Raw genomic sequence first — 25,150 nt, 5'->3', positions numbered from 1 at the left:
CTCTTTAATGATCGGTTGTGTTGGTGTTTACGGATATAGCTTAATGCTTATTTATGACAGCAAAGAGTAAAAGTCACGTTAGGCCGAGACAGTGATCATCGTGGAGAATGGGAAGCAATGACCCGTTGAGGAATGGTGTCAGTTTGATTCATAGACAGCGGAGTCACCCAAGCGCCTTCTCTGAAATGCTCAGAGTACACGGTGGGCCTATTTATTTTTCCTCTTGTTTGCGTACCAAATAAAATATACCTCAAATTGAACTTTTCTTTTAAGCAAGTGAAGTATTGTGCAGAAATAGTTACAATTATCACTACAGGTATTTAAGCGTGCCTGCAAATTACTAAAATACTTCACAACGTTTTAGAATTAGAATACAATAAAACAAAACATTCATACTAAAAGGTTAAATACATAGCCTATTATAATATTGTCATATTTATGTATTTATCAACATAGAAAGTACATATGCACAACTCAAACATTTTTAAGATAAGCGTCACGTTCACTGATTCTAAATAAATACAACTGTCAAACGAAAGTAGCTGAAAGTTAGGCCTATATTTCATTAATAGCCTAATTATAAATGTTATGGTTTCATTTGTGTCGTTAAATTAACATAGGCCTACTTCCCCTTACAAAAACGGGCTAATAACCCAGTATTACATGAAAGATAACACTAAGATGCTTAGTGCATGTAAATGCGTGGTGCTCACAACTTCCCACCGAGCTATTGTTTGAGATCGTAATGTATTTCTGCATGTGAATGTTGTGAACTCGGGATCCAGCAGCCTGAATAAACATGTTTAATTAAGACGATTGTTGTTGATTGTTGTTACGGATTAGGTACTACTAAAGGAAAAGAAATTCAGATTAGACCCTTGTTAACCTCAGCAACAACCACAGAGTTTTCGACACTAAGTAAATGATTAACTAGGCCGATGGTGTCTATACAGACATGCGGGACACTGCTGAGACACTGCTGAATCGCAGTTTTCCAAATATTTAGCAGAAATATTGTTTTCAAGGCAGAGAGGAATTGAGGATTATTTTACCATTCGCCACTTCCGGGGCTGTTATGTGTATTGTTGAGAAATGTATTTTGCATTGGTGGGTTTGTACTTTTACGTAGTTAAAATATTGTAATGAATGTGGAGGAATCTAAATGAATGAGTTGAGCGCATTTGCATTTTTTAAAATAAAATGCATTGTTTTCAAGAGTTGTGTTTAACCACTTTTGGTGTTTTCAGACAGCCTACTTCAAAGATCAGGACTAACGTGAAAAAATATCGGATACATTTCCTCAACAAAATTATTTCTTCGTTTGCAACACAACAATTGTTACTGTCAACATTTTTCTGATAAATTGCAAAATTGCATTGGAAACACGTTTTTTTTGCAATAGGCTACTTTCTCCAGATAGTAGGTACATGTAAGTCTCACTTCTCAAGCCAATTCATGTTTCCAAATCCTAGGTTCGGGTGCAGTACACACATGCCCACAACATGGTTGTTTTTGCGAAAAGAGACTAAATTAACCTTCAGACTATTCCTTCACCGGCCCCCTTTTTAACCGTCCATTTGAATAGGTTCTTTATTGCGTTTGTCTTTTCTGATTGAGCTCCCCACTGAGCTGTTGTATCTTTTTACAACCGTCACTAGCTACACCATTACCTCCAGATATTTAGAACAAGAAATTACTTTTCCGTTTGCCAAAACGTAACAAACAAATCCCACATTGGGTTACGGGGACCCGAGGTCGCGGTCATCCGCTGTGCCAGTGAGAAGGTGTTGTGTGTATGGTCCCGGAGGGGGCGGATGCCTTCGGGTCTTTGTATTCTGGAGTTGTTGGTACGTTTAGTGGGAAGCTGTGTTGCTAGTTGTGGAGGCCGAGTTGTGCGGCCCCGGGTTTGGGTATGGTGGTAGAAAGGGGTGCATTGTTGGGACTCCGGCAGGCTTTGTATGCCGACCTCTACCCCCTCCTGGTTGGTACTTTTGCAGAGCATTGAGGCGAGGTAGACAGCGTGTGTCACTGTACACATTGAGCGATAGGGTTTTTATATATTTTTATATAACTAGAAACACCATCTGTGGCCGTTGCTTTATGTTTAGGCCTGTTTATAAGCCATCAAGTAGAACAAAACAAAAACATGTCAAGGAATCAGAAACAGGGGATCAATAAACCATGCAGGTGCCAACGAATAGCAACCATCGCAACTCGACGTAATTTATTTATTTTACCGTCTTCAATAAGGCCTATTAAAGTGCCCGTTTCTTCGAACTTCAGGCTGCCCAAAATAAATACATAGATATAATTACAGAAATACAAATGCTCTCATATGAATAACACGCCAAATCGACAGTAGCCTATTTATTAATTACAATTCTAATTCAATAATCATTTTTATGAGTCTTTACTTGTCAAATGTAACACAGTCTTCGCTGTACTATTAGTACTAGGGCTGTACTATTAGTACTAGGGCTGTACTATTAGTACTAGGGCTGTACTATTAGTACTAGGGCTGTACTATTAGTACGAGGGCTGTACTATTAGTACTAGGGCTGTACTATTAGTACTAGGGCTGTACTATTAGTACGAGGGCTGTACTATTAGTACGAGGGCTGTACTATTAGTACTAGGGCTGTACTATTAGTACTAGGGCTGTACTATTAGTACGAGGGCTGTACTATTAGTACTAGGGCTGTACTATTAGTACTAGGGCTGTACTATTAGTACTAGGGCTGTACTATTAGTACTAGGGCTGTACTATTAGTACTGTACTATTAGTACTAGGGCTGTACTATTAGTACGAGGGCTGTACTATTAGTACTAGGGCTGTACTATTAGTACTAGGGCTGTACTATTAGTACTGTACTATTAGTACTAGGGCTGTACTATTAGTACTAGGGCTGTACTATTAGTACTAGGGCTGTACTATTAATACTGTACTATTAGTACTAGGGCTGTACTATTAGTACTAGGGCTGTACTATTAGTACTAGGGCTGTACTATTAGTACTGTACTATTAGTACTAGGGCTGTACTATTAGTACTAGGGCTGTACTATTAGTACTAGGGCTGTACTATTAGTACTAGGGCTGTACTATTAGTACTGTACTATTAGTACTAGGGCTGTACTATTAGTACTAGGGCTGTACTATTAGTACTAGGGCTGTACTATTAGTACTAGGGCTGTACTATTAGTACTGTACTATTAGTACTAGGGCTGTACTATTAGTACTAGGGCTGTACTATTAGTACTAGGGCTGTACTAATATACTGTTTTGCTTTGTCCTAGGGAGACATTAAGATTGGCTAAATTGTTTTAAGCCGAGAGTCAACTATTTTTCCAGGCAAGTTTAATGCTAAAATATATATACAATGGGGATGTGCCAATTCACATGGATTATGGCTAAGTGGAATTTATAATTACAGAGCAACATTAAGATTGGTTTGCACCAAAGTATCCGCCCTAATTGCCTTGGAATTCAAAGTAACGAAAAGGGAAAAAATACGAATTATATATATTTTTTAAAAGAGAGAACATTTGTGAATTGTAATTCTTAACTTTGAATAGCCATTACATTGTAATTATGCTGATACTAACATTGTTATCATTGTTATTTCCTTATGACGCACAGAATACCACAGCCAAGCCACGTGGGAGTCTGGCGTAGCCTCGATGATGCAGAACAGTAAGTGGATTTGCATATTTTTGTTTTTACACTTTGATACTAACCGCACGTGGAGATATGAACGCATGCAGCCACAACTACCCTTCTGTCTTTATGGGCCCTTAACATAACTTACCCTTAACATACTCCTTAGCATATTAGCTTTATTTTATATTTTTTTCCCACAGCTTATGATTTGTTTTTAGTTTCAATATTTAATAATATAATAATAAAATGGTGTGTCGCTCTTGATGTTGTTCATTTCGCCGTGTCCTTGTGTTTATATGTAAATGCATGTTATATGGCCCCTTCCAGACCGCAGAGTTACTGAACATTGACAGTTAAGAGTCTAATTATATATCCTCCATTCATCTCCACAGATTGTTTTAGTTTTCTGCTATGTGTGAGAGAGGAAGAGAGAGAGAGGGAGAGGGGAGAGAGTAGAGGGGGTTGGGTTGAAGAGGGAGATTTTTCTTTCCGCCTGAGTTGGTATTAAATAATTGCACAGCCGTCTGCATTAGCTTTAGAGCTGACTGCCAGGCTGCGTACACTATTAGCTGGGGCGGAGAATGGGAAGGGAAAGAAGGACATTGTGTGAAAAAGGACGAATATTGATTGTCTAATGTAGACTAGTCTCCTCATGAACAGAGCCGGAGTTAGAATGGAGATTCCTTCATTACAATAACAACAGAGTAGAACTGTACATATTGGCCTAAACTCACGGCAAAACAACAACAACACGATAAAACATGATATTGTCTTGCATGGGCGCCATAAAGGAAAAGTGACTGTGTGTTGGCCTATATTGCTTTGTAGTCTGTAGTGTGTTATTACTTGTCTGGATTGTTTATCATAATGGTCCATATGAGTTGCTGACTGGCGAAATGAACTAAACCATAAAGGATGAAAAGTAACGTTATTTTCTCTCTTGTCTTGCTGCTGGACTAGAGGTCTATGACATCTGTGATGAAGGTGTGTGGAATGATTTCCTCTGCTATTCTCCTCACCTTGATGACGTGCCTGTGCTGTAACACCTGCCTACATAGTCACATTTTAACTGAATTCAATGTACCTATAGCTAGATCATATTGTTACCTTGTTGTAGGCCTAGGTTATATTTGCAATGCAAGTAGGGAATGTGATATTGTTCCCTATAAGGGAAAATGACAACATACAGAACAAAAGGCCTGAATGTAGGTCAGATTAAGTAGGACAATTGATACAGGAATGTTTCATCGAAGACTATTTATTTTGTATCATAGTTTTTTAAACGTCTAAATACATAGTCTATTGAATATCATTTTGAACAACATGGGAAGCCCATTATGCGTCATAGAGGCCATCTTGGCATTACCCAGTGCTCTATGCGCTGACAAATGGCTTAATCACAGATGATGTTTGCTTGCCAGTTCTCCTTTATTGAGATGATGTTTTAAACGAGGCGTCGTTAAAGCTATGTACAGCCCCCTCTGCTCCTGCTTTGCCCCAAATTGATGTTAATGGGATGCTCCCCTGGCTTGGCTTGTGATTTCTGGTGCGAATGGCCGAGGAGATATCATTGGGCCCGGCTCTATGTGTTGTTTAAAGGTCGCGGCGGCCTCGGTGGCTTTTGTGCTTAACAACTCCTGGGTGTATATGGAGGGGAGCGTCCAAATTGACACCATATGTTTTCCTATTAGTCGACTAGTAATAGAATACAAGGCGCATAATCAGCGCCAGCGGGCGAGATCGACGCTGCTCGCCGTGGGGAATTGGGCACGTGATTAAGACTTAACCTTTGAAGAGATGAAATGGCATGTGATATCCTTATCTGACGGCTTTATCGATCCTGTGGATGTATATGATGGTTATAAATGTGTTGAGGTGACGGTGCAACCATGTAAACCCACAGCGAACCGCTGTTTACCGCGGGTAGGCCAATTTGAGAGTAAGACGTCTATAAATTCCACTTAATCCTGGAATTACCAAAGAGCCAGAGGGATGATAATGGATTTGCTATTAATCAGGTCCACATTGGATAAGGATCATTGCACACAGTAGCCTAAGAGCAGTGTTTAATTATGTTAAACAGATTTATTCTCACTCAAAACATGGCTTTTAATTGGCACAAAACGTGCGTAATGCGTATTGTTCCCATGTATAGCGCACATACAACGTATTCCCAAGCAGATCGCCCACTGATTGCACACAACATGATTGTAGTGGCTGGGAGGATTTGTTGCCAAATACAAACAAGAGAAAAAAACCGAGATGTCAGATTTAATATGTTGAGAATTCAAGCGCGCCCTCGTTGTTGTGCCCGCGCGTCGCCCCTGGTCACCTTAAAACGAAGCTTCCCTCGAAGGGTAAACGAGTAGCGTCCAATTTTGTCTGAGTGATATCCAAATCCAGACAGAAAGGGTCGTTTTATCGTGCTACTATTTGTCGTGACGATGCGTTTTTCAAAAGCAGAGCTGTGTCATAAAGTGACATGCCTGCCACAAGTGCTCCAACTGATCTTTTCAATTAGCCTTCCCATGCATGATCCGAGGCGACTTCCGCCTATTTCCAGAAATTAAGCTCAAACTTGACGTGCAGCTAGCTTTATTTTAAAGACAAATGTCAGCCAGCCTCATCACATTCCCCCCTCTCCTATATCTGGAGCTTATTTATTGCTAAGGAGCCTCTGCTCCCGGAGTCAATGTAGCAGGCGGCAGCGCAAGAGAAGGCAGCGGAGATCTGGAGCACAGTAAGGCACTCCGGGGAGGCATCCGTCCCACTTCGCTTCAGGTTTGCTGGCTCTTTCCATGCTTTAATCAACCTCCTTATCGACTACAACCCGCCTCTTAATTAAGTGTTTTAAAAATACTTATATTTCGATAACATTTATTGAGGTTTGTTTTATTTGAGGCTACCTAAAATGGTTGGTGTTTTGGTGTGCTTGTGTTGAAGGTGCATTGGTGTGCTTGTGTTGAAGGTACATTGGTATGCGTGTGCGTAACAACACATTGGAATAGCGGTGAAGAGGATTGGGGGATTTAATTTCGAAGTTTGGGGATTTGAAGACGCTGAATTTGGGGTTGGCTTGCTCACTTGGCGAAATAATGCTGGACAACTCGCGTATGACTGAATTCACCTTTGGAAAAGCCGATTTCACGATTAAATTGCTGATTTCGCCTTTCAATAGCTGATTTCACCTTTCAATAGCTGATTTCATCTGAGTTGGATGGGGATGTTTTGGTCCAGATCATTGGATGCTGTTGACACTTGCCGTGCATGTGTTGATTCAAGGCTATTCCATTACAGTGACTATTGTCTAGAGTGCTGATAAGAATAGAACAATAAATAACTATTAGATATTCATTTTGGTGATAATTGTACTATTAGACTATCTGTATTTCCTGTGTCATTCTAAATGTAGCGTTTTGTTCAAGATGAATGCCTCCCCTCAACGTTATTGTTTCACCTTTGCTCTGAAAGCTAACCATTTTAAAGGAAAAGCATTACCTGACTCACGCTATTTTGTTATATAACATATTGTTGTGATCATAACCTTGTTGTTACATTGCAACCGTAGCCTATAATTGGGCTCCCCTTTGTCTCTGTTCAGGTCACAGCGGTGTGAACCAGCTGGGCGGTGTGTTTGTTAACGGTAGACCGCTACCGGACACCACCAGGCAGAAAATCGTCGAACTTGCTCATAGTGGCGCGCGGCCGTGCGACATCTCCAGGATTCTGCAGGTGACCAGGGCATTCTTTCTGTCTGGTGCAGGAAACCCTAGCTTTCAGTGTTTTTTATTTTATTTTTTCAAGCTACCACAAAATAAAACATAACAATGGGATTTAGTTTTCCTTACTGTAGCCTTTTTATTAATTTAAAAACGTTTTTCGATAATTGTTGGCCGTAAGAAGGCCAGACAAAGCCTAATTGCTTCTCATTATAATCTATATCCTATTCAAATAACATTACGGGTAACATATCGTAAGTAGGCCACCACTTTCCCCCCTAAGAATAGTTGCATTTTAGAAAGTGCACACTGTTATCCTATACCATTTAAGGCATATTTTTTTGTTTATAGACCCATGATGACTCAAAAGTCCAAGTGCTGGAAAATGAAAACGTAAGCTTATCATTGTTTGACGTAATCTTCAAAATTTCGCAACTAGTCTTAAATAATGTATGTGAATTGTGTCTATTGTTTTCTATCCAGGTGTCCAACGGGTGCGTGAGTAAGATCCTTGGCAGATACTATGAGACTGGCTCCATAAGACCGAGAGCGATCGGAGGCAGCAAGCCGAGGGTAGCCACTCCAGAGGTGGTGGGGAAGATAGCGCAGTACAAGAGGGAGTGCCCGTCTATTTTCGCCTGGGAGATCCGCGACAGACTGTTGTCGGAGGGGGTCTGCACCAACGACAATATACCCAGTGTAAGTGCAGTGAGTGTAAGTTATGAGCATGATTTTTTTTACCACCTGAAATGATTTCTCAGAGACGGAAAGCATGCATGATTATTAGCCAACCATTTAATCATGAGATCATAACTGCGTTATATGTGAAAAACATGCATTACGTATTTCCAACAAATGGTTAGCATGAGTTAAACTTGTAGAGACATTCATACATTTCATTATTTATATTTGATTCGTAATTAGCTAATTTTGCACCTTATAGGGCCTACATGTAAAATGCAATTGACAATTGTTGATGTTTATAACAGGCATATTTTAAATGTTTGGCTAGTTATTAAAATGTATTTTCTCAAAAATTATTTGGAAATGCTCTGTTTACATCTTTACTTCCAGCTCACTTGTCAGGATGTGACGTATGTGTGCGCGTGCGTGCATGTGTAAATGTGTGCACCATAGACATTAATAAGGTTTGCACGCTCAGTGTTCGCATGCCTACACACTATACCGGCGGTGGCGCGCATTTTTCAATCATGGCAGGCGCTAATCAAACCGTTCCGTTTTGTTTGTCTTTCAGGTGTCATCGATAAACAGAGTTCTCCGCAACCTGGCTAGCGAGAAGCAACAGATGGGTGCAGATGGCATGTATGACAAACTGAGAATGCTCAACGGTCAGACAGGAACTTGGGGGACACGGCCCGGCTGGTACCCCGGAACTTCAGTGCCAGGGCAGCCCAACCAAGGTGAACCTCAGTCACTAATAATTTGACGATGAAGAAGCCTATAGATATAATTACATTTGCGCTATTCGTGAAATCATATAATTATCTCACAATTATCCGAATGTAGGCCTATAGATTAATCCATTATTTGTCAATGCATTCCGTTTGACTTTTGGAAGAAGGAGTATTAGGGTTTTTATAAACCAAATTGTTGAAATGACCTAAGGGTCCATGTAAACATTAATATCACACACGTTTTTACTATCATAAGAACAATGGATGTAATGTTATATTGTAAATGTTAGGCATATACCCTGGCCCACAGTATATCTTCGCTTCTGTCATACATGACTAAACGGTCACTTTACGCAAGGGTTCTGGCTAGACGAGTATGACGCAACTGATTAGTGAGTAGTGTAACTTTGTAGGTAAACCTTAAGCTAAGGTCACAATTACAAATATGTTACGTAATAAACATCTTAAATTATTATTTGTATTTAACATGTATTTAACTAGACAACTCAGTGAAGAACAAATTCTTATTTACAGTGACGGCCTACCCCGGCCAAACCCGGACGGCGCTGGGCCAATTGTGCGCTGCCCTATGGGACTCCCAATCACGTCCGGTTGTGATACATAGTGACGCCTCTCACACTGAGATGCAGTACCTTAGACCGCTGCGCCACTCGGGGGCCCAAGCCATAGTTTTCAGTGGGTTTTGGGCATTTGCTTATCAATCATTTAGTATGATTGGATGTCGTTTATGATTGGTCAGCATATCAAGCAGGTATTGTAAATATGTTTTGATGCCTTTGGTGGACAAAATTCCCAATTAATCATTGAGTAGTCGATTAGTGAACGGCCAATTAATCAGCAGTCTCAATGCCCACACTGTCTCCGGTGGGGATATGCGTGACAGAGGCCTGGCCTTTCAGCGGAGGTGTCCGTCCAACAACCCGCATTTCCCTCCTCTCCTGGCACGAAAAAAAAGCCTGAGGATCCGTGTGCGGGATATCAGTACAAAGGAATGTTTTCCTTCACACGCAAGGATTGGTTATGGGAACGGGTCTGCTATGTGTAATTGCTCATTAGAGAGAGCTTCGTCTCTCGTTATGGTGACATGCAGGAGTGTCTAGTTGAGGGAGACTGATGGAGAAATGTTCCACAGGAGACCCCTGGACACGGGATGACAGGCGGAGCGATTAGCCATGAAAACAGGAACGTTATAAAGATAAATGTTTATCTTGTAGTTATGTTTTTGTGCTCTAATAGACTATTGTGAAATACAGAGCCTAACAGAAATAAAGTCATTGCACCTGCTCAGGGCTGGGTATGAAAAACAGTGTTATAATTCGATAAGCATCAAGATATGTTTCTGCACAGAATTTAATTTGCTTTGAACATAAAGGCCTTTTGTTTTAGTCTTATGTGGACCTAAACATTATTTTTTCATGTTTATTTTATTTGTATTTTTTAAATAATGTACAATAAAATATTGTCTTACTTCCAGAACTAGACATAGTTATTCACTATGTCTACACTCTGTTTGATTTAATGTCATTATTGATACTAATAATAGTAGGCTATTAATAATAACAATATCGATATATAATTAATATATCATTAATAACATTAATATATAATAACAATATTATTAATAATAATAACAATAGGCCTAATAATAATAATACTTTTAATTATTAAGTATTTTAATGCAATATTTTTAGGCCCTTAATGCAATATTGCTTTTCAGTTTCTTCGATTGAAAATTAAATGACACGGGCATTTACATCAAATGTAATTGGGAATTGTTTCCAGGAGTTCATTTCAGGAGGCCCATAAGGTCTAAACCATACGGCAAGGGTAGGTCTCTGAGGAGAACGAAATACGGTCCCTGTCAAACAACAGCTACGCAACAGTGGCTAAAATAATGGTTACAAGGAGTGTGACAGGGCTTGAAAGAAGACAACTCTATCTAGAGAGGCGGAATAAAACTCTGTGGCAATTCATTATTTTTTCTCTTTCTCTCATTTCGTTCTGATATGGTACTAAATCCCGTCTGTAGAATTTAGACCAGTCACTTTCTCTTTCAGTTTAATCGGTTTCTTAAGTATTTTTGATCCAGTCTCTGTTGGCTAAAAGGTGCCGTTATCTATTTCGTCTGTTTCTCCGTGCCACTGCCGGAGACACAGTGATACCAAAGAATGAGTTTATTTCCCAGGGCTTTTTCAAAAAGAAAACAAGTCCCAAACCTCGCGTCAGTGGGTCTGGCGGGGGGATAATAGGCCGCAAATTCACTCCTTTTTGTGGATTATCCTTCGAGAAGAAAGACAAAGCGCTGAGTGGACGGACACAGGCTGTATGAAGAAAAAAAGTGAATTTATTTCAAAACGATTAAGATATTTTAAAAAGAGACATTTTAATAGTCATAATCCTATTAACACATTAATGTCAACCGAAAACAAATCCAGGCAATTATCATTATGTGCTATAATTTAGCACTTGCTAGATGTCTGTGGTAGTATGTTCCTTATGATTAATTTTCTTACATAACATGCAATGTCATGGTCATTTTGTGCGTATTTAAACTGTTGTTATGCAAATAATACTACAACAAATGTTTTCTGGAATCTCTCAGGGGGAAACTAGCCTGGGTACCGTGTCGTATGCCAAATATGTTTAGCGTGGCTGGAGTGGAAAGAGTGGAATGATATAGCTACAAAGACTGGTACCCAGGCTAGTGGAAACATTCGATTCTATACATTTGTTTAAATAGGCCTATGGATATGTTAGAAAAGAGTAGCCTGTCGTGACTCCAGTGTAAGTACTGTGTCATGTCCGAGACTACCCAAGCTGGTAAACTCAGAACATTTGCTGTATGCTGGTGCGCCTCACGAAACGACTGGTCAAACAGCGTCACACACATAAAAACCGACATTCTCCAAAAACAGCCCTTAATTGCTTCATTTCATATGAACTTCTCGAATGGATAATGATGTGCAAAACCAAGGCAGGCATTAGTCAATATGCCTGTCCCTAGAACAGAAGCCCACATAGGCCTACCACGGACAACCAGGAGCCGTGAAGAGATAGGCCCTATTCAGCTTGTACAGGGGGTTGCATGCTCTCTCCTCACTCATTTGTTTCCAATTTAAGATATACATTTTGACTGGCGTTTAGCTGGCCGGGGGACGTGATTAATGATGCTAGTGGATAAGGGTTAACACACTGAACTCAAAGCTCTGTTGACCGGGATCCTCGTGCGCACAATAGTTCACCAAAGCACAGAGAGAATCCTTTTGTCACCTCGTCCGATTGAGCTGCTCCATTTTCCTCTGGTGATATTCTGCCCACGAAGAGTTCGCTGTAGCCAGCTCTCGCTGTGTGCACAGAGTTTAATGGTTTCCCTTACCCCAAACGGTATTGTTTCATTGTGAAAAGCACCTCCTTCTATTCAAGAATTGGTGGTCACCTCAATGGCTATACGAAAGCCCATATGGGGACGGCCATTGAGGCATCGCAACGCTCCTAAAAGGGGGAGAGAGTTTGGGCCTGAAAGGAGTTCGCCACATCTAGTCACATTTCTCTTAACCCTTTGAGCACATGTGCCATTGTTGAGAGGTGATAAAGGATCTAAGTTCACGCAGCATTGCTGAGCAATGGTCTTTTTCCCACAATATTTTACAAATAACTAGTCGGTCTTTTATGGCTATTGATGTCTCTGAAAACAAGCAGCGATCAATATGTTAGCTAGATCATTCATCCGTCATCATTCAATGTCCATCCTCAGTCGGTGTTATGCCAACCAGGCCTACAATGACAGCGTTTCGTTATTCTTCTAACAGGTTGCTTTTAACGGGAACACACATAAATATAATAAGAACTATATAAATTAATTCCCTATGGGCTATTGCGAGGATGACATGTTATTTTTCGCAGTTTACTTTCAGAACTATAAAATTAAATAAACAATATATTAACGCATGCTTTTTGGAGATGTAGTAGGCAGGCCAATTCATATTTGTTTATTGATTTATTTCCAGATGGCTGCCAGCCACAGGACGGTGCAGGAGAGAACACCAACTCCATCAGTTCGAATGGGGAGGATTCTGACGAGACGCAGATGCGACTCCAACTAAAGAGGAAACTACAGAGAAACCGCACGTCGTTCACCCAAGAGCAGATTGAAGCACTGGAAAAAGGTGAATTTGAATTTACAAGATATTCATATTTTAATGTAACGTCTAATTGAACGAATAGCAACACAAACCCTAGTAACTTACACATAATTCAATTACAACAATATGTTTCATAGCCTATACTAAAGATACGTTTTCATATCGTATTCCAGAATTTGAAAGGACTCATTATCCCGACGTTTTCGCGAGGGAAAGACTGGCAGCGAAAATAGATCTGCCTGAAGCAAGAATACAGGTGAGCGGACACATTTTGAAATATGCATTGCACTACATTCCATTAACATTTTGCTGCTTGGTTCTGAAAAAGACACACAAGAATCCATGAAGAGCCTACATACGCGACTAATGTATGATTGACGTACTGTGCAGGTGTGGTTCTCAAACAGAAGAGCGAAGTGGAGGCGGGAGGAGAAGCTCCGGAACCAGCGTCGTCAGGCCAGCAACTCCTCCAGTCACATCCCCATCAGCAGCAGCTTCAGCACCAGCGTCTATCAGCCCATGCCTCAGCCCACCACACCGGGTAAGCACGACACTCATATAACATTCCATCCATCCACAGTGGGACACTTATCAACATTAGGAATATTTCAGTAGGTCCACCACTCATTTCAATGCCAGACAACTTAATTAAAGACTAAAATAGGTATAAGGGATATTTTTCTTTGATATAAAGTTGAGTTGAATAATAACTCATTATCTGCTTCAAATGACAGTTGATGAAATAATTTTTGCTGATTTAGGCTACTTTCAATGGTTCATTGGTTAATCATGCATGTAAGCAGTGAAAAACAAAATCCCCTGAGCTACCTGTCAAGGAGGGCGTGGCTTTACTCACACTATGCTCCCTATCTGCCATCACTGAATGTATGAACTAAAACAGATTTGAACCAAACATTTCTCCCCCTCTTCCTCAGTGTCCTTCACATCTGGGTCTATGTTGGGCAGACCTGACACGGCCCTCACCAACACGTACAGCGCACTGCCTCCCATGCCCAGCTTCACCATGGCCAACAACCTGCCTATGCAAGTAAGTCCACAGCCAGGTACTAACTAACCCTGACCCTGTTCTGTCTTCGTTAACTGTGTCAACAAATGTCTAGGTTGTGTTCTCGTCTCAAATGTGCAAATAGTACAGTTACAATTGTATTTCAAAAGCCAAATACCATTATCGCCAAGATAGTTGTAGTCAACCTTCGTAGGTACAATGATTATGTTCTCTTCTAATCCTAAAAACAGGTTGAGGAGAAATCTAACTGTAGTCATAAACATTTCTAAATGCCTAAAGGAATATAATAGCCTGCATCCCTAGCTGGGCATTGCTGTAAGGACTGACTGACTGCTGAGCTGAAGAGGGTATATAGTTGGCTAAGCTAATATATAAACGTTATTCTCTCCCTATCTATAGCCCAGCCAGACCTATTCCTGCATGCTGCCTACCAGTCCGTCTGTGAATGGGCGGAGCTACGACACATATACGCCCCCTCATATGCAGGCACATATGAACAGCCAATCAATGACCACTTCTGGTACCACCTCAACAGGTAGGCAGAAAGTCCATTGTTTCCGAAACACGTTTGGCCATTAGCAAAAATGAACAAATCACGTTTAGTCTCTTAGCTAACTAACCATCTGCCACCGAACCTTTAAATAGGGGAGGCTGCATAGCCATACACACATTCTCTTTCTTAATTCATGCTGTACATTTCCCCATAATCCGCCATTTTCTTTTTTCTCTTTGATCAGACTACAGACACATACTGTACCTCTACGTTACACACCATCTCCTGACATTCTAATCTTAGTGCATGAACGCACCCCATTCCATTCCAGCTCAACGTCATAATGTCATTTAAACCACTCTAGACTGAGGTTTTAGTTCCAACCCATTACGTTGCTGTGGAGGGCCATATATACTGGTCATTGTCATGAAGGGTTAATGGACCATTGACACATTTCCCCTAAGCTAAATCGCTAATTCATTTGATTCATTTTCTGTTGTACTCTCTGCGAGGCCTCAATCAATCTATCTAACTTATTACTGATGTCCTGAAGTGTTAAACAATGTGATTCATAAAGCTACTGTTCTGTGTGCTAAACTTCTTATTGCTGAATACTCAAAGGCTTAGTCCTCTGTGCTTAAAGGCCAAGTGCAGTCAAACATGTGATTTACTGTGTTTTACATATATTTACACACTATGTTGGTATAATACTGTGAAATTGGGAAAATTATGACAATGTCCTTTTCGTGTAAGAACTGTTTGAATAGGCCGTCTGAAATTTCAACCTGTTTTTGTGGGATGGAGCTTTGTCCTGCCTGGTGACATCACCAGGCAGTAAATGAGTTAATAGACCATTAAGAAAGACAGTTCCAAACCTCTTTATGTCACCTCTGCCTGGTGACATCACCAGGCAGTAAATGAGTTAATAGACCAATAAGAAAGACAGTTCCAAACCTCTTTATGTCACCTCTGCCTGGTGACATCACCAGGCAGTAAATGAGTTAATAGACCAATAAGAAAGACAGTTCCAAACCTCTTTATGTCACCTCTGCCTGGTGACATCACCAGGCAGTAAATGAGTTAATAGACCAATAAGAAAGACAGTTCCAAACCTCTTTATGTCATCTCTGCCTGGTGACATCACCAGGCAGTAAATGAGTTAATAGACCAATAAGAAAGACAGTTCCAAACCTCTTTATGTCACCTCTGCCTGGTGACATCACCAGGCAGTAAATGAGTTAATAGACCAATAAGAAAGACAGTTCCAAACCTCTTTATGTCACCTCTGCCTGGTGACATCACCAGGCAGTAAATGAGTTAATAGACCAATAAGAAAGACAGTTCCAAACCTCTTTATGTCACCTCTGCCTGGTGACATCACCAGGCAGTAAAGTAAATGAGTTAATAGACCAATAAGAAAGACAGTTCCAAACCTCTTTATGTCACCTCTGCCTGGTGACATCACCAGGCAGTAAATGAGTTAATAGACCAATAAGAAAGACAGTTCCAAACCTCTTTATGTCACCTCTGCCTGGTGACATCACCAGGCAGTAAATGAGTTAATAGACCAATAAGAAAGACAGTTCCAAACCTCTTTATGTCACCTCTGCCTGGTGACATCACCAGGCAGTAAATGAGTTAATAGACCAATAAGAAAGACAGTTCCAAACCTCTTTATGTCACCTCTGCCTGGTGACATCACCAGGCAGTAAATGAGTTAATAGACCAATAAGAAAGACAGTTCCAAACCTCTTTATGTCACCTCTGCCGTGACATCACCAGGCAGTAAATGAGTTAATAGACCAATAAGAAAGACAGTTCCAAACCTCTTTATGTCACCTCTGCCTGGTGACATCACCAGGCAGTAAATGAGTTAATAGACCAATAAGAAAGACAGTTAATACAGTTCCAAACCTCTGCCTGGTGACATCACCAGGCAGTAAATGAGTTAATAGACCAATAAGAAAGACAGTTCCAAACCTCTTTATGTCACCTCTGCCTGGTGACATCACCAGGCAGTAAATGAGTTAATAGACCAATAAGAAAGACAGTTCCAAACCTCTTTATGTCACCTCTGCCTGGTGACATCACCAGGCAGTAAATGAGTTAATAGACCAATAAGAAAGACAGTTCCAAAATGTCACCTCTGCCTGGTGACATCACCAGGCAGTAAATGAGTTAATAGACCAATAAGAAAGACAGTTCCAAACCTCTGTCTGCCTGGTGACATCACCTCTGCCTGACCAATAAGTGACATCACCAGTGCAGTAAATGAGTTAATAGACCAATAAGAAAGACAGTTCCAAACCTCTTTATGTCACCTCTGCCTGGTGACATCGCCAGGCAGTAAATGAGTTAATAGACCAATAAGAAAGACAGTTCCAAACCTCTTTATGTCACCTCTGCCTGGTGACATCGCCAGGCAGTAAATGAGTTAATAGACCAATAAGAAAGACAGTTCCAAACCTCTTTGCCAATAACAGCTAGTTTTCAGTCCCAGACAGTCCTAGAAAAATTATTGCTTGAGAAATTGCTATTTTGGAACACTGTAATTGAAAACAACCACTGTAAATTACTTAATTGTTACACAGAAAAGTATTTGATATTGAGATAAAAATGACTGAATTGTACCTTTAAGCTTTCTAATGACCTATCCCCTTCATCAACTCGGATGCATGCTATGTGCTACGGCACTTACCTCTCAATGTCCTATTTTGCGTAATGGTTAGTCTCTCAACATGACAGTAATTTCTCGGGCTAAAGAAATTTTGAACTCAAGTTCTCCTTACCAAACACAGTACAGTACAGAGACACTGGGCCATTTGGACTGAACTCAAGCCCTCCCTTACCAAACACAGTACAGTACAGAGACACTGGGCCATTTGGACTGAACTCAAGCCCTCCCTTACCAAACACAGTACAGTACAGAGACACTGGGCCATTTGGACTGAACTCAAGCCCTCCCTTACCAAACACAGTACAGTACAGAGACACTGGGCCATTTGGACTGAACTCAAGCCCTCCCTTACCAAACACAGTACAGTACAGAGACACTGGGCCATTTGGACTGAACTCAAGCCCTCCTTACCAAACACAGTACAGTACAGAGACACTGGGCCATTTAGACTACACAGTACAGTACAGAGACACTGGGCCATTTGGACTGAACTCAAGCCCTCCCTTACCAAACACAGTACAGTACAGAGACACTGGGCCATTTGGACTGAACTCAAGCCCTCCCTTACCAAACACAGTACAGTACAGAGACACTGGGCCATTTGGACTGAACTCAAGCTCTCCTTACCAAACACAGTACAGTACAGAGACACTGGGCCATTTGGACTGAACTCAAGCCCTCCCTTACCAAACACAGTACAGTACAGAGACACTGGGCCATTTGGACTGATCTCAAGCTCTCCTTACCAAACACAGTACAGTACAGAGACACTGGGCCATTTAGACTACACAGTACAGTACAGAGACACTGGGCCATTTGGACTGAACTCAAGCCCTCCCTTACCAAACACAGTACAGTACAGAGACACTGGGCCATTTGGACTGAACTCAAGCCCTCCCTTACCAAACACAGTACAGTACAGAGACACTGGGCCATTTGGACTGAACTCAAGCCCTCCCTTACCAAACACAGTACAGTACAGAGACACTGGGCCATTTGGACTGATATGTGTCTCTCTTCCCTCTCTCCTCAGGACTCATCTCTCCTGGAGTGTCTGTCCCTGTCCAAGTCCCAGGTGGCGAGCCTGACATGTCTCAGTACTGGTCAAGACTACAATAGAGAGAAGAGCTACTTCTCCCTGTAACTGTTCACCCACCGCCCTCCGCTGGGAGCTCACACACACATGGAGAGAAGTGGAGGAGAGAGAGACTCTGGGAGTGCCCTAGGACTACAGGGTGTGGTTGTTTCCACTGGGACCGTGTGTTGTTCTGTAGTCTTGGCACATGAGGACTGGGGAGAACGATGGGAAGAGAGGGGGAAGAAGAAGACAAAACGTGGACCTCTGTAAAGTGCCCGGTGTTTAACATTTTCATGGAACAAAAATTTTGTTTTTTTTCTCACTTTTCAAGTAATTGTTTCTTTTTTTCTGTCTGTCTCTTGTGTTTGTATATGGCCGTGTGTATGTTATGATGAAAAACCCAGATCAAGTACTGATAGATGGACTGCTAGAAAACCATGTTGGTCTTGTGTTTGTTTTTGAGGTAAAGGAGAACCCAAGAGATTTCTGCCATGACTATTTTTATATCTGCTTACATGGAGACTTTCTACCAGACTTTGCACAGTCTGTGGACTCATGCGAAACTGTTGCATATCACCTGAGAGGAGAGCTGTGGGGAATAGAACCTATTTATTGGTCATACTCCTTCAAAATGGCCGTCAGCAGAGGAGGACCTCCAGTCAATCCACCCACCTCAGCCTTGGGTCTTTGACTCCTGCAATATCACACAAACTGTATAGGTCTGGATATTTCACTGTGGTCACAGACAACCACATTATCACAGGAATCGTACAGACAACCACCACTAACAGTTTGCAAGGACAGTGGGACATTCAAGACTTGTTCATGGACTTCTGCTGTGGTGGATGGATTGATTCTAGGTTCAAGACTTGTTCATGGACTTCTGCTGTGGTGGATGGATTGATTCTAGGTTCAAGACTTGTTCACAGACTTCTGCTGTGGTGGATGGATTGATTAACGGTCCAAGTGAAGAGCTATAGATGCAGAGGAGCTGTGGAGTAAAACAGTTGAATCGCTAAATGGTAGACTGTGTCTTCGATATAATCCAATTTGTTCATGTCAAACTGTAAGTATGTCTTCCCTAGAAATCAAAAGATTTCTCCAATAAAAGTACATTTACATTTTTATCCCCCCAAGAATATTCTATAAATGTTTTCTACACATTTTCATGCATCATAAAAATACATTTCTTTAGGTCAGGTACAATTAGTCTCTTAGGTATAGTTGTATTATAGTGTCCTATTGTCAAATCATTTTGTGCAACTAGAAAGATTTAATTCCTATAATTATGATTAAACATGCTTGACAAAGTTTGAAACATAAGTGTTTGGCAGTTGTTTACAAGTACATATCAGATTTAATCATTGTTGATTGTAAAACAGACCAAAGCCTTTTGTATTTCATCTATTACACAATGTTTTTTGTTGTTGAAGATATTAGTCTTGTGTTGCATCATTTTGTAAACATTTGATGTTCTATTACAGTGACCTAGAGTATGTTTGACTGTGGACTAATCGAACAGTCCTTATTTATAATTGAAGACCACGGGTGACTGCGGACTAATCGAACAGTCCTTATTTATAATTGAAGACCACGGGTGACTGCGGACTAATCGAACAGTCCTTATTTATAATTGAAGACCACGGGTGACTGCGGACTAATCAAGCAGCCCTTATTTATAATTGAAGACCACGGGTGACTGTGGACTAATCGAACAGTCCTTATTTATAATTGAAGACCATGGGTGACTGTGGACTAATCGAACAGTCCTTATTTATAATTGAAGACCACGGGTGACTGTGGACTAATCGAACAGTCCTTATTTATAATTGAAGACCATGGGTGACTGTGGACTAATCGAACAGTCCTTATTTATAATTGAAGACCATGGGTGACTGCGGACTAATCGAACAGTCCTTATTTATAATTGAAGACCACGGGTGACTGCGGACTAATCGAACAGTCCTTATTTATAATTGAAGACCACGGGTGACTGCGGACTAATCGAACAGTCCTTATTTATAATTGAAGACCACGGGTTACTGCGGACTAATCGAACAGTCCTTATTTATAATTGAAGACCATGGGTGACTGTGGACTAATCGAGCAGTCCTTATTTGTAATTGAAGACCATGGGTGACTGTGGACTAATCGAACAGTCCTTATTTATAATTGAAGACCATGGGTGACTGCGGACTAATCGAGCAGTCCTTATTTATAATTGAAGACCATGGGTGACTGCGGACTAATCGAGCAGTCCTTATTTATAATTGAAGACCATGGGTGACTGTGGACTAATCGAACAGTCCTTATTTATAATTGAAGACCATGGGTGACTGCGGACTAATCGAGCAGTCCTTATTTATAATTGAAGACCATGGGTGACTGCGGACTAATCGAGCAGTCCTTATTTATAATTGAAGACCATGGGTGACTGTGGACTAATCGAGCAGTCCTTATTTATAATTAATAATAATTGAAGACCACGGGTGACTGCGGACTAATCGAACAGTCCTTATTTATAATTGAAGACCACTGGTTACTGCGGACTAATCGAACAGTCCTTATTTATAATTGAAGACCATGGGTGACTGTGGACTAATCGAGCAGTCCTTATTTGTAATTGAAGACCATGGGTGACTGTGGACTAATCGAACAGTCCTTATTTATAATTGAAGACCATGGGTGACTGTGGACTAATCGAGCAGTCCTTATTTATAGTTGAAGACCATGGGTGACTGTGGACTAATCGAACAGTCCTTATTTATAATTGAAGACCATGGGTGACTGTGGACTAATTGAACAGTCCTTATTTATAATTGAAGACCACGGGTGACTGTGGACTAATCGAGCAGTCCTTATTTATAATTGAAGATCATGGGTGACTGCGGACTAATCGAGCAGTCCTTATTTATAATTGAAGACCATGGGTGACTGCGGACTAATCGAACAGTCCTTATTTATAATTGAAGACCATGGGTGACTGTGGACTAATCGAGCAGTCCTTATTTATAATTGAAGACGTGTGGCGTTTTCTAGCGTCGTCTGTCATGCTTTTTTGAGTTCTGCGTTGTTTTTCAAATATGTGTACATAGAACGTGGACACGTATACAGGGTCTGAGAAATGCTTTTGAGATGAAACGTTTAAACTGTCTCTTAAATATTTAAATTTAATTTGATTTAAAATGGAGCTTTCTAAATGTATTTTGTGAAAACTATAAAAAACACAATTTTGTACAGTAAATATAGTGAAAGCTTTTTTCGTGTTATTAATTCTTTAGCCAACATGAAAAACGATGCACCGGGTGAGAATAACTACACAACATATTACCACAGACCATTTTGATGGTACAAAGAGTATTTGTTGTACCACTCAACTACAAATGAGTTGATGGAGAATTTCCATACAAACAAACCAAAGTGTGGCCAGTTCCAACCTGACATGTCTTCCAAACAGCCCACAGCCATATATCTTATGTGATGCACGGCCCTCACCGGCTACACACAGACCACAGCCATATCCTATGTGATGCACGGCCCTCACCGGCTACACACAGACCACAGCCATATCCTATGTGATGCACGGCCCTCACCGGCTACACACAGACCACAGCCATATCCTATGTGATGCACGGCCCTCACCGGCTACACACAGACCACACAGTTTAACAACACGCAACAATGGAAAAGGTCACTCAATTCAACACCCCTTGTTTTGATAGAGTTGCACCAATGGTAGGGAAAGGGAGGGATACAGAGAGGGTGGAAAACTAGGAATACTCAGAGTGAGGCAGAGGAGAGATTGTGTGGCAGAATGTGTTATTTTGCTTCACTTGCTGCCACAGCAGGGGTTTTGTGTGTCTGTGTGTTGAGAGGGATGGGAATAGCTGGAGGGGGAGGGGGACCTGGAGAGAGCTAGGTCAGGTATCACCTGGGAGTTATTGTTGGGTTGTGTTTGCTCTAACACTAACAGGACATGCAGGTGTTCTATTTGTAGCAGGAAATTAAACTTGTGTATTCAAGTTTTAAAAGGCTTTTCAAGTTTGTAATTTTCACTGTAAAAAGTCACACTTTATTTTCCCTTACGAAAAATGTATCAATCCCTACAATAATGTCCATGAATTATAATCCACACAATAATTCACATTTCCTGTTACTGCAGGATTATTCCCCTGCTGTGAGAAACTGTTAAAGAAAATAAAACACTGTTTTTATTGTCACTTACACTCTGTAGGTGCAGTGAAATGTGTCGTTTTACACGGTCACCCATAGTTGTATGGTGCCCTTGGAGCAAATTAGGATTAAGTGCCTTGCTCAAGGGCACATCAACAGATTTTTCACCTTGTCGGCTCGGGTATTCGAACTAACAACCTTTCGGTTACGGGCCTATCGCTCTAACCGCTAGGCTACCTGCTGCAGATCTGTACATTACACACCACATCAGTGATTTCAGAACAAACTCTTGTTGAAGACCAATAGAAGCAAATGAAGGTAATGTTAATAACATAGTTTTTGGGGGGGAAGGGGAGACAGTCTCTCTATTCAAACCATTGTTCAGTTCTTTATCCAAACTATTACAACACAATACGTTTGCCACTCTTCAACACCAGGCTGGAGCAGGGATGTCGTGAGAAAGGAGGGAGACAGAACACTTTAGACAGCTGCATTGACAGAGAGAAAAACATCCATATTTACAGGCGAGAGAGAGAGCAGACAAGAGGGATGAGGGTTGAGCGATACAGGTACAATAACATGCAAAAAGAAAAAAAGCATCAATTATAAACAGTCACATGGTCCATGTAAGAGCGTGAGTCACCATTCAAACAGGGCCAAGTCAAATAAAATATCAAATAAAATCAAATGTTATTGGCCACATACACATATTTAGCAGATGTTATTGCGGGAATAGCAAAATTCTTGTTCTGATAGAAGTGATAAAATGTATATTTTTCTCTGCCATCTTTGGTCCATCTATGTTTGAGCAGTGACACAACGATCGTGGCTTGTTTGTAGGGAGTTGGTCTGCACACACACAACAGCGAACATAAGCAGACTCTCACCCATTCAGAGGTGTCAACCGGATCAGTCACTTTCAATGGAGCAGTATCACTCAGACTTAAGGACTCTCTCTCTCTCTCTCTCTCTGAAAGCCGGACGTCTCTGCAGTGTGTTCTGTACAGTATTCTATGATAAAAGCACTCCATTGTTTTCCCATCACTATCGAATATAGGAACATCATATGAATATCTAATTCATGAGCACCTAGCATATGCATTCTCATTAGCACTATTTAATTTAACCCCCTATGAGCCTCCTGCATGTCCATTAGCACTATTTAATTTAACCCCCTATGAGCCTCATGTATATCCTGCAGCACCATATAATTGAACCCCCTATGAGCCTCCTGTATATCCCGCAGCACCATATAATTGAACCCCCTATGAGCCTCCTGTATATCCCGCAGCACCATATAATTGAACCCCCTATGAGCCTCCTGTATATCCCGCAGCACCATATAATTGAACCCCCTATGAGCCTCCTGTATATCCTGCAGCACCATATAATTGAACCCCCTATGAGCCTCCTGTATATCCTGCAGCACCATATAATTGAACCCCCTATGAGCCTCCTGTATATCCTGCAGCACCATATAATTGAACCCCCTATGAGCCTCCAAAGTTACCCTGTAAAGTCAACAGAGAAGGAACTGAAGAGGGACCGTGTCAACAACACTTGTTGTAGTTGACTAGAGGACAGGTGAGGAGGGGACACACCATGTTGACATGCTGAACACACTGAAGTGAGAAAGAGAAAAGAAAAGCTGTCTCGACCAATAAGACGACAGGGAGGAAGGAGGAGAGGGATCCAAGGAGGTGATGCATGAATCACAACTTGACCTGTTTGAGAAAGATACTGTGTGAACAAAGAGAAAGGTTGGACGACCTGAAATGGACAACACAACACAAGCCTATATATGTGTTCATTAGATCTCCACCCAGATAGGAGATACTAGGTAACATTACATTACACTACACGTCAGCTTACATTTCTTAGATTTGAAGGCAATTTAGATCACGTTATACTTAACACCTTATATTTAACATCACCTTATATTTAACATTACCTTATATTTAATATCACCTTATATTTAATATCACCTTATATTTAATATTACCTTATATTTAACATTACCTTATATTTAACATTACCTTATATTTAACATTACCTTATATTTAACACCTTATATTTAACATTACCTTATATTTAACACCTTATATTTAACATTACCTTATATTTAACACCTTATATTTAACATTACCTTATATTTAACACCTTATATTTAACATTACCTTATATTTAACACCTTATATTTAACATTACCTTATATTTAACACCTTATATTTAACATTACCTTATATTTAACATCACCTTATATTTAATGTCACCTTATATTTAACATCACCTTATATTTAACATCACCTTATATTTAACATTACCTTATATTTAACATTACCTTATATTTAACACCTTATATTTAACATTACCTTATATTTAACATCACCTTATATTTAATATCACCTTATATTTAACATCACCTTATATTTAACATTACCTTATATTTAACATCACCTTATATTTAATATCACCTTATATTTAACATCACCTTATATTTAACATTACCGTATATTTAACATTACCTTATATTTAACACCTTATATTTAACATTACCTTATATTTAACATTACCTTATATTTAACACCTTATATTTAATATCACCTTATATTTAACACCTTATATTTAATATCACCTTATATTTAACATTACCTTATATTTAACATTACCTTATATTTAACACCTTATATTTAACATTACCTTATATTTAACACCTTATATTTAACACCTTATATTTAACATCACCT

The 25,150-nt window shown here is 40.3% G+C and overlaps 1 protein-coding gene across 12 annotated transcripts in view; it reads left to right on the top strand.

Annotated features, from left to right (window-relative positions):
- Positions 1–21,488, top strand: part of LOC124018095 (paired box protein Pax-6) — a 28,026-nt gene extending 6,538 nt beyond the window's left edge. For 3 of the 12 annotated variants that reach the window (XM_046333354.1, XM_046333356.1, XM_046333355.1), the window contains exons 3-14: positions 3,638–3,691; positions 4,619–4,642; positions 7,260–7,390; positions 7,729–7,770; positions 7,861–8,091; positions 8,633–8,798; positions 12,821–12,979; positions 13,129–13,211; positions 13,346–13,496; positions 13,891–14,003; positions 14,382–14,517; positions 18,186–21,488. In XM_046333354.1, coding sequence (XP_046189310.1) covers positions 3,638–3,691; positions 4,619–4,642; positions 7,260–7,390; positions 7,729–7,770; positions 7,861–8,091; positions 8,633–8,798; positions 12,821–12,979; positions 13,129–13,211; positions 13,346–13,496; positions 13,891–14,003; positions 14,382–14,517; positions 18,186–18,271 — 1,376 coding nt within the window. In that variant the 3' untranslated portion in view covers positions 18,272–21,488. Of the gene's footprint in view, positions 1–3,294; positions 3,350–3,637; positions 3,692–4,618; positions 4,643–7,259; positions 7,391–7,728; positions 7,771–7,860; positions 8,092–8,632; positions 8,799–12,820; positions 12,980–13,128; positions 13,212–13,345; positions 13,497–13,890; positions 14,004–14,381; positions 14,518–18,185 lie in introns of all 12 variants that reach the window. The other 9 variants (XM_046333361.1, XM_046333357.1, XM_046333363.1 and 6 more) reach the window with 9 other exon arrangements.
- Positions 21,489–25,150: the final 3,662 nt, after the last annotated feature.

The sequence above is a fragment of the Oncorhynchus gorbuscha genome, unplaced genomic scaffold (assembly GCF_021184085.1).
Source record: "Oncorhynchus gorbuscha isolate QuinsamMale2020 ecotype Even-year unplaced genomic scaffold, OgorEven_v1.0 Un_scaffold_390, whole genome shotgun sequence".
Lineage (NCBI taxonomy): Eukaryota > Metazoa > Chordata > Actinopteri > Salmoniformes > Salmonidae > Oncorhynchus > Oncorhynchus gorbuscha.
The sequence above is the reverse complement of the archived record's forward strand: the minus strand, read 5'-3'. Positions and strand labels throughout refer to the sequence as shown.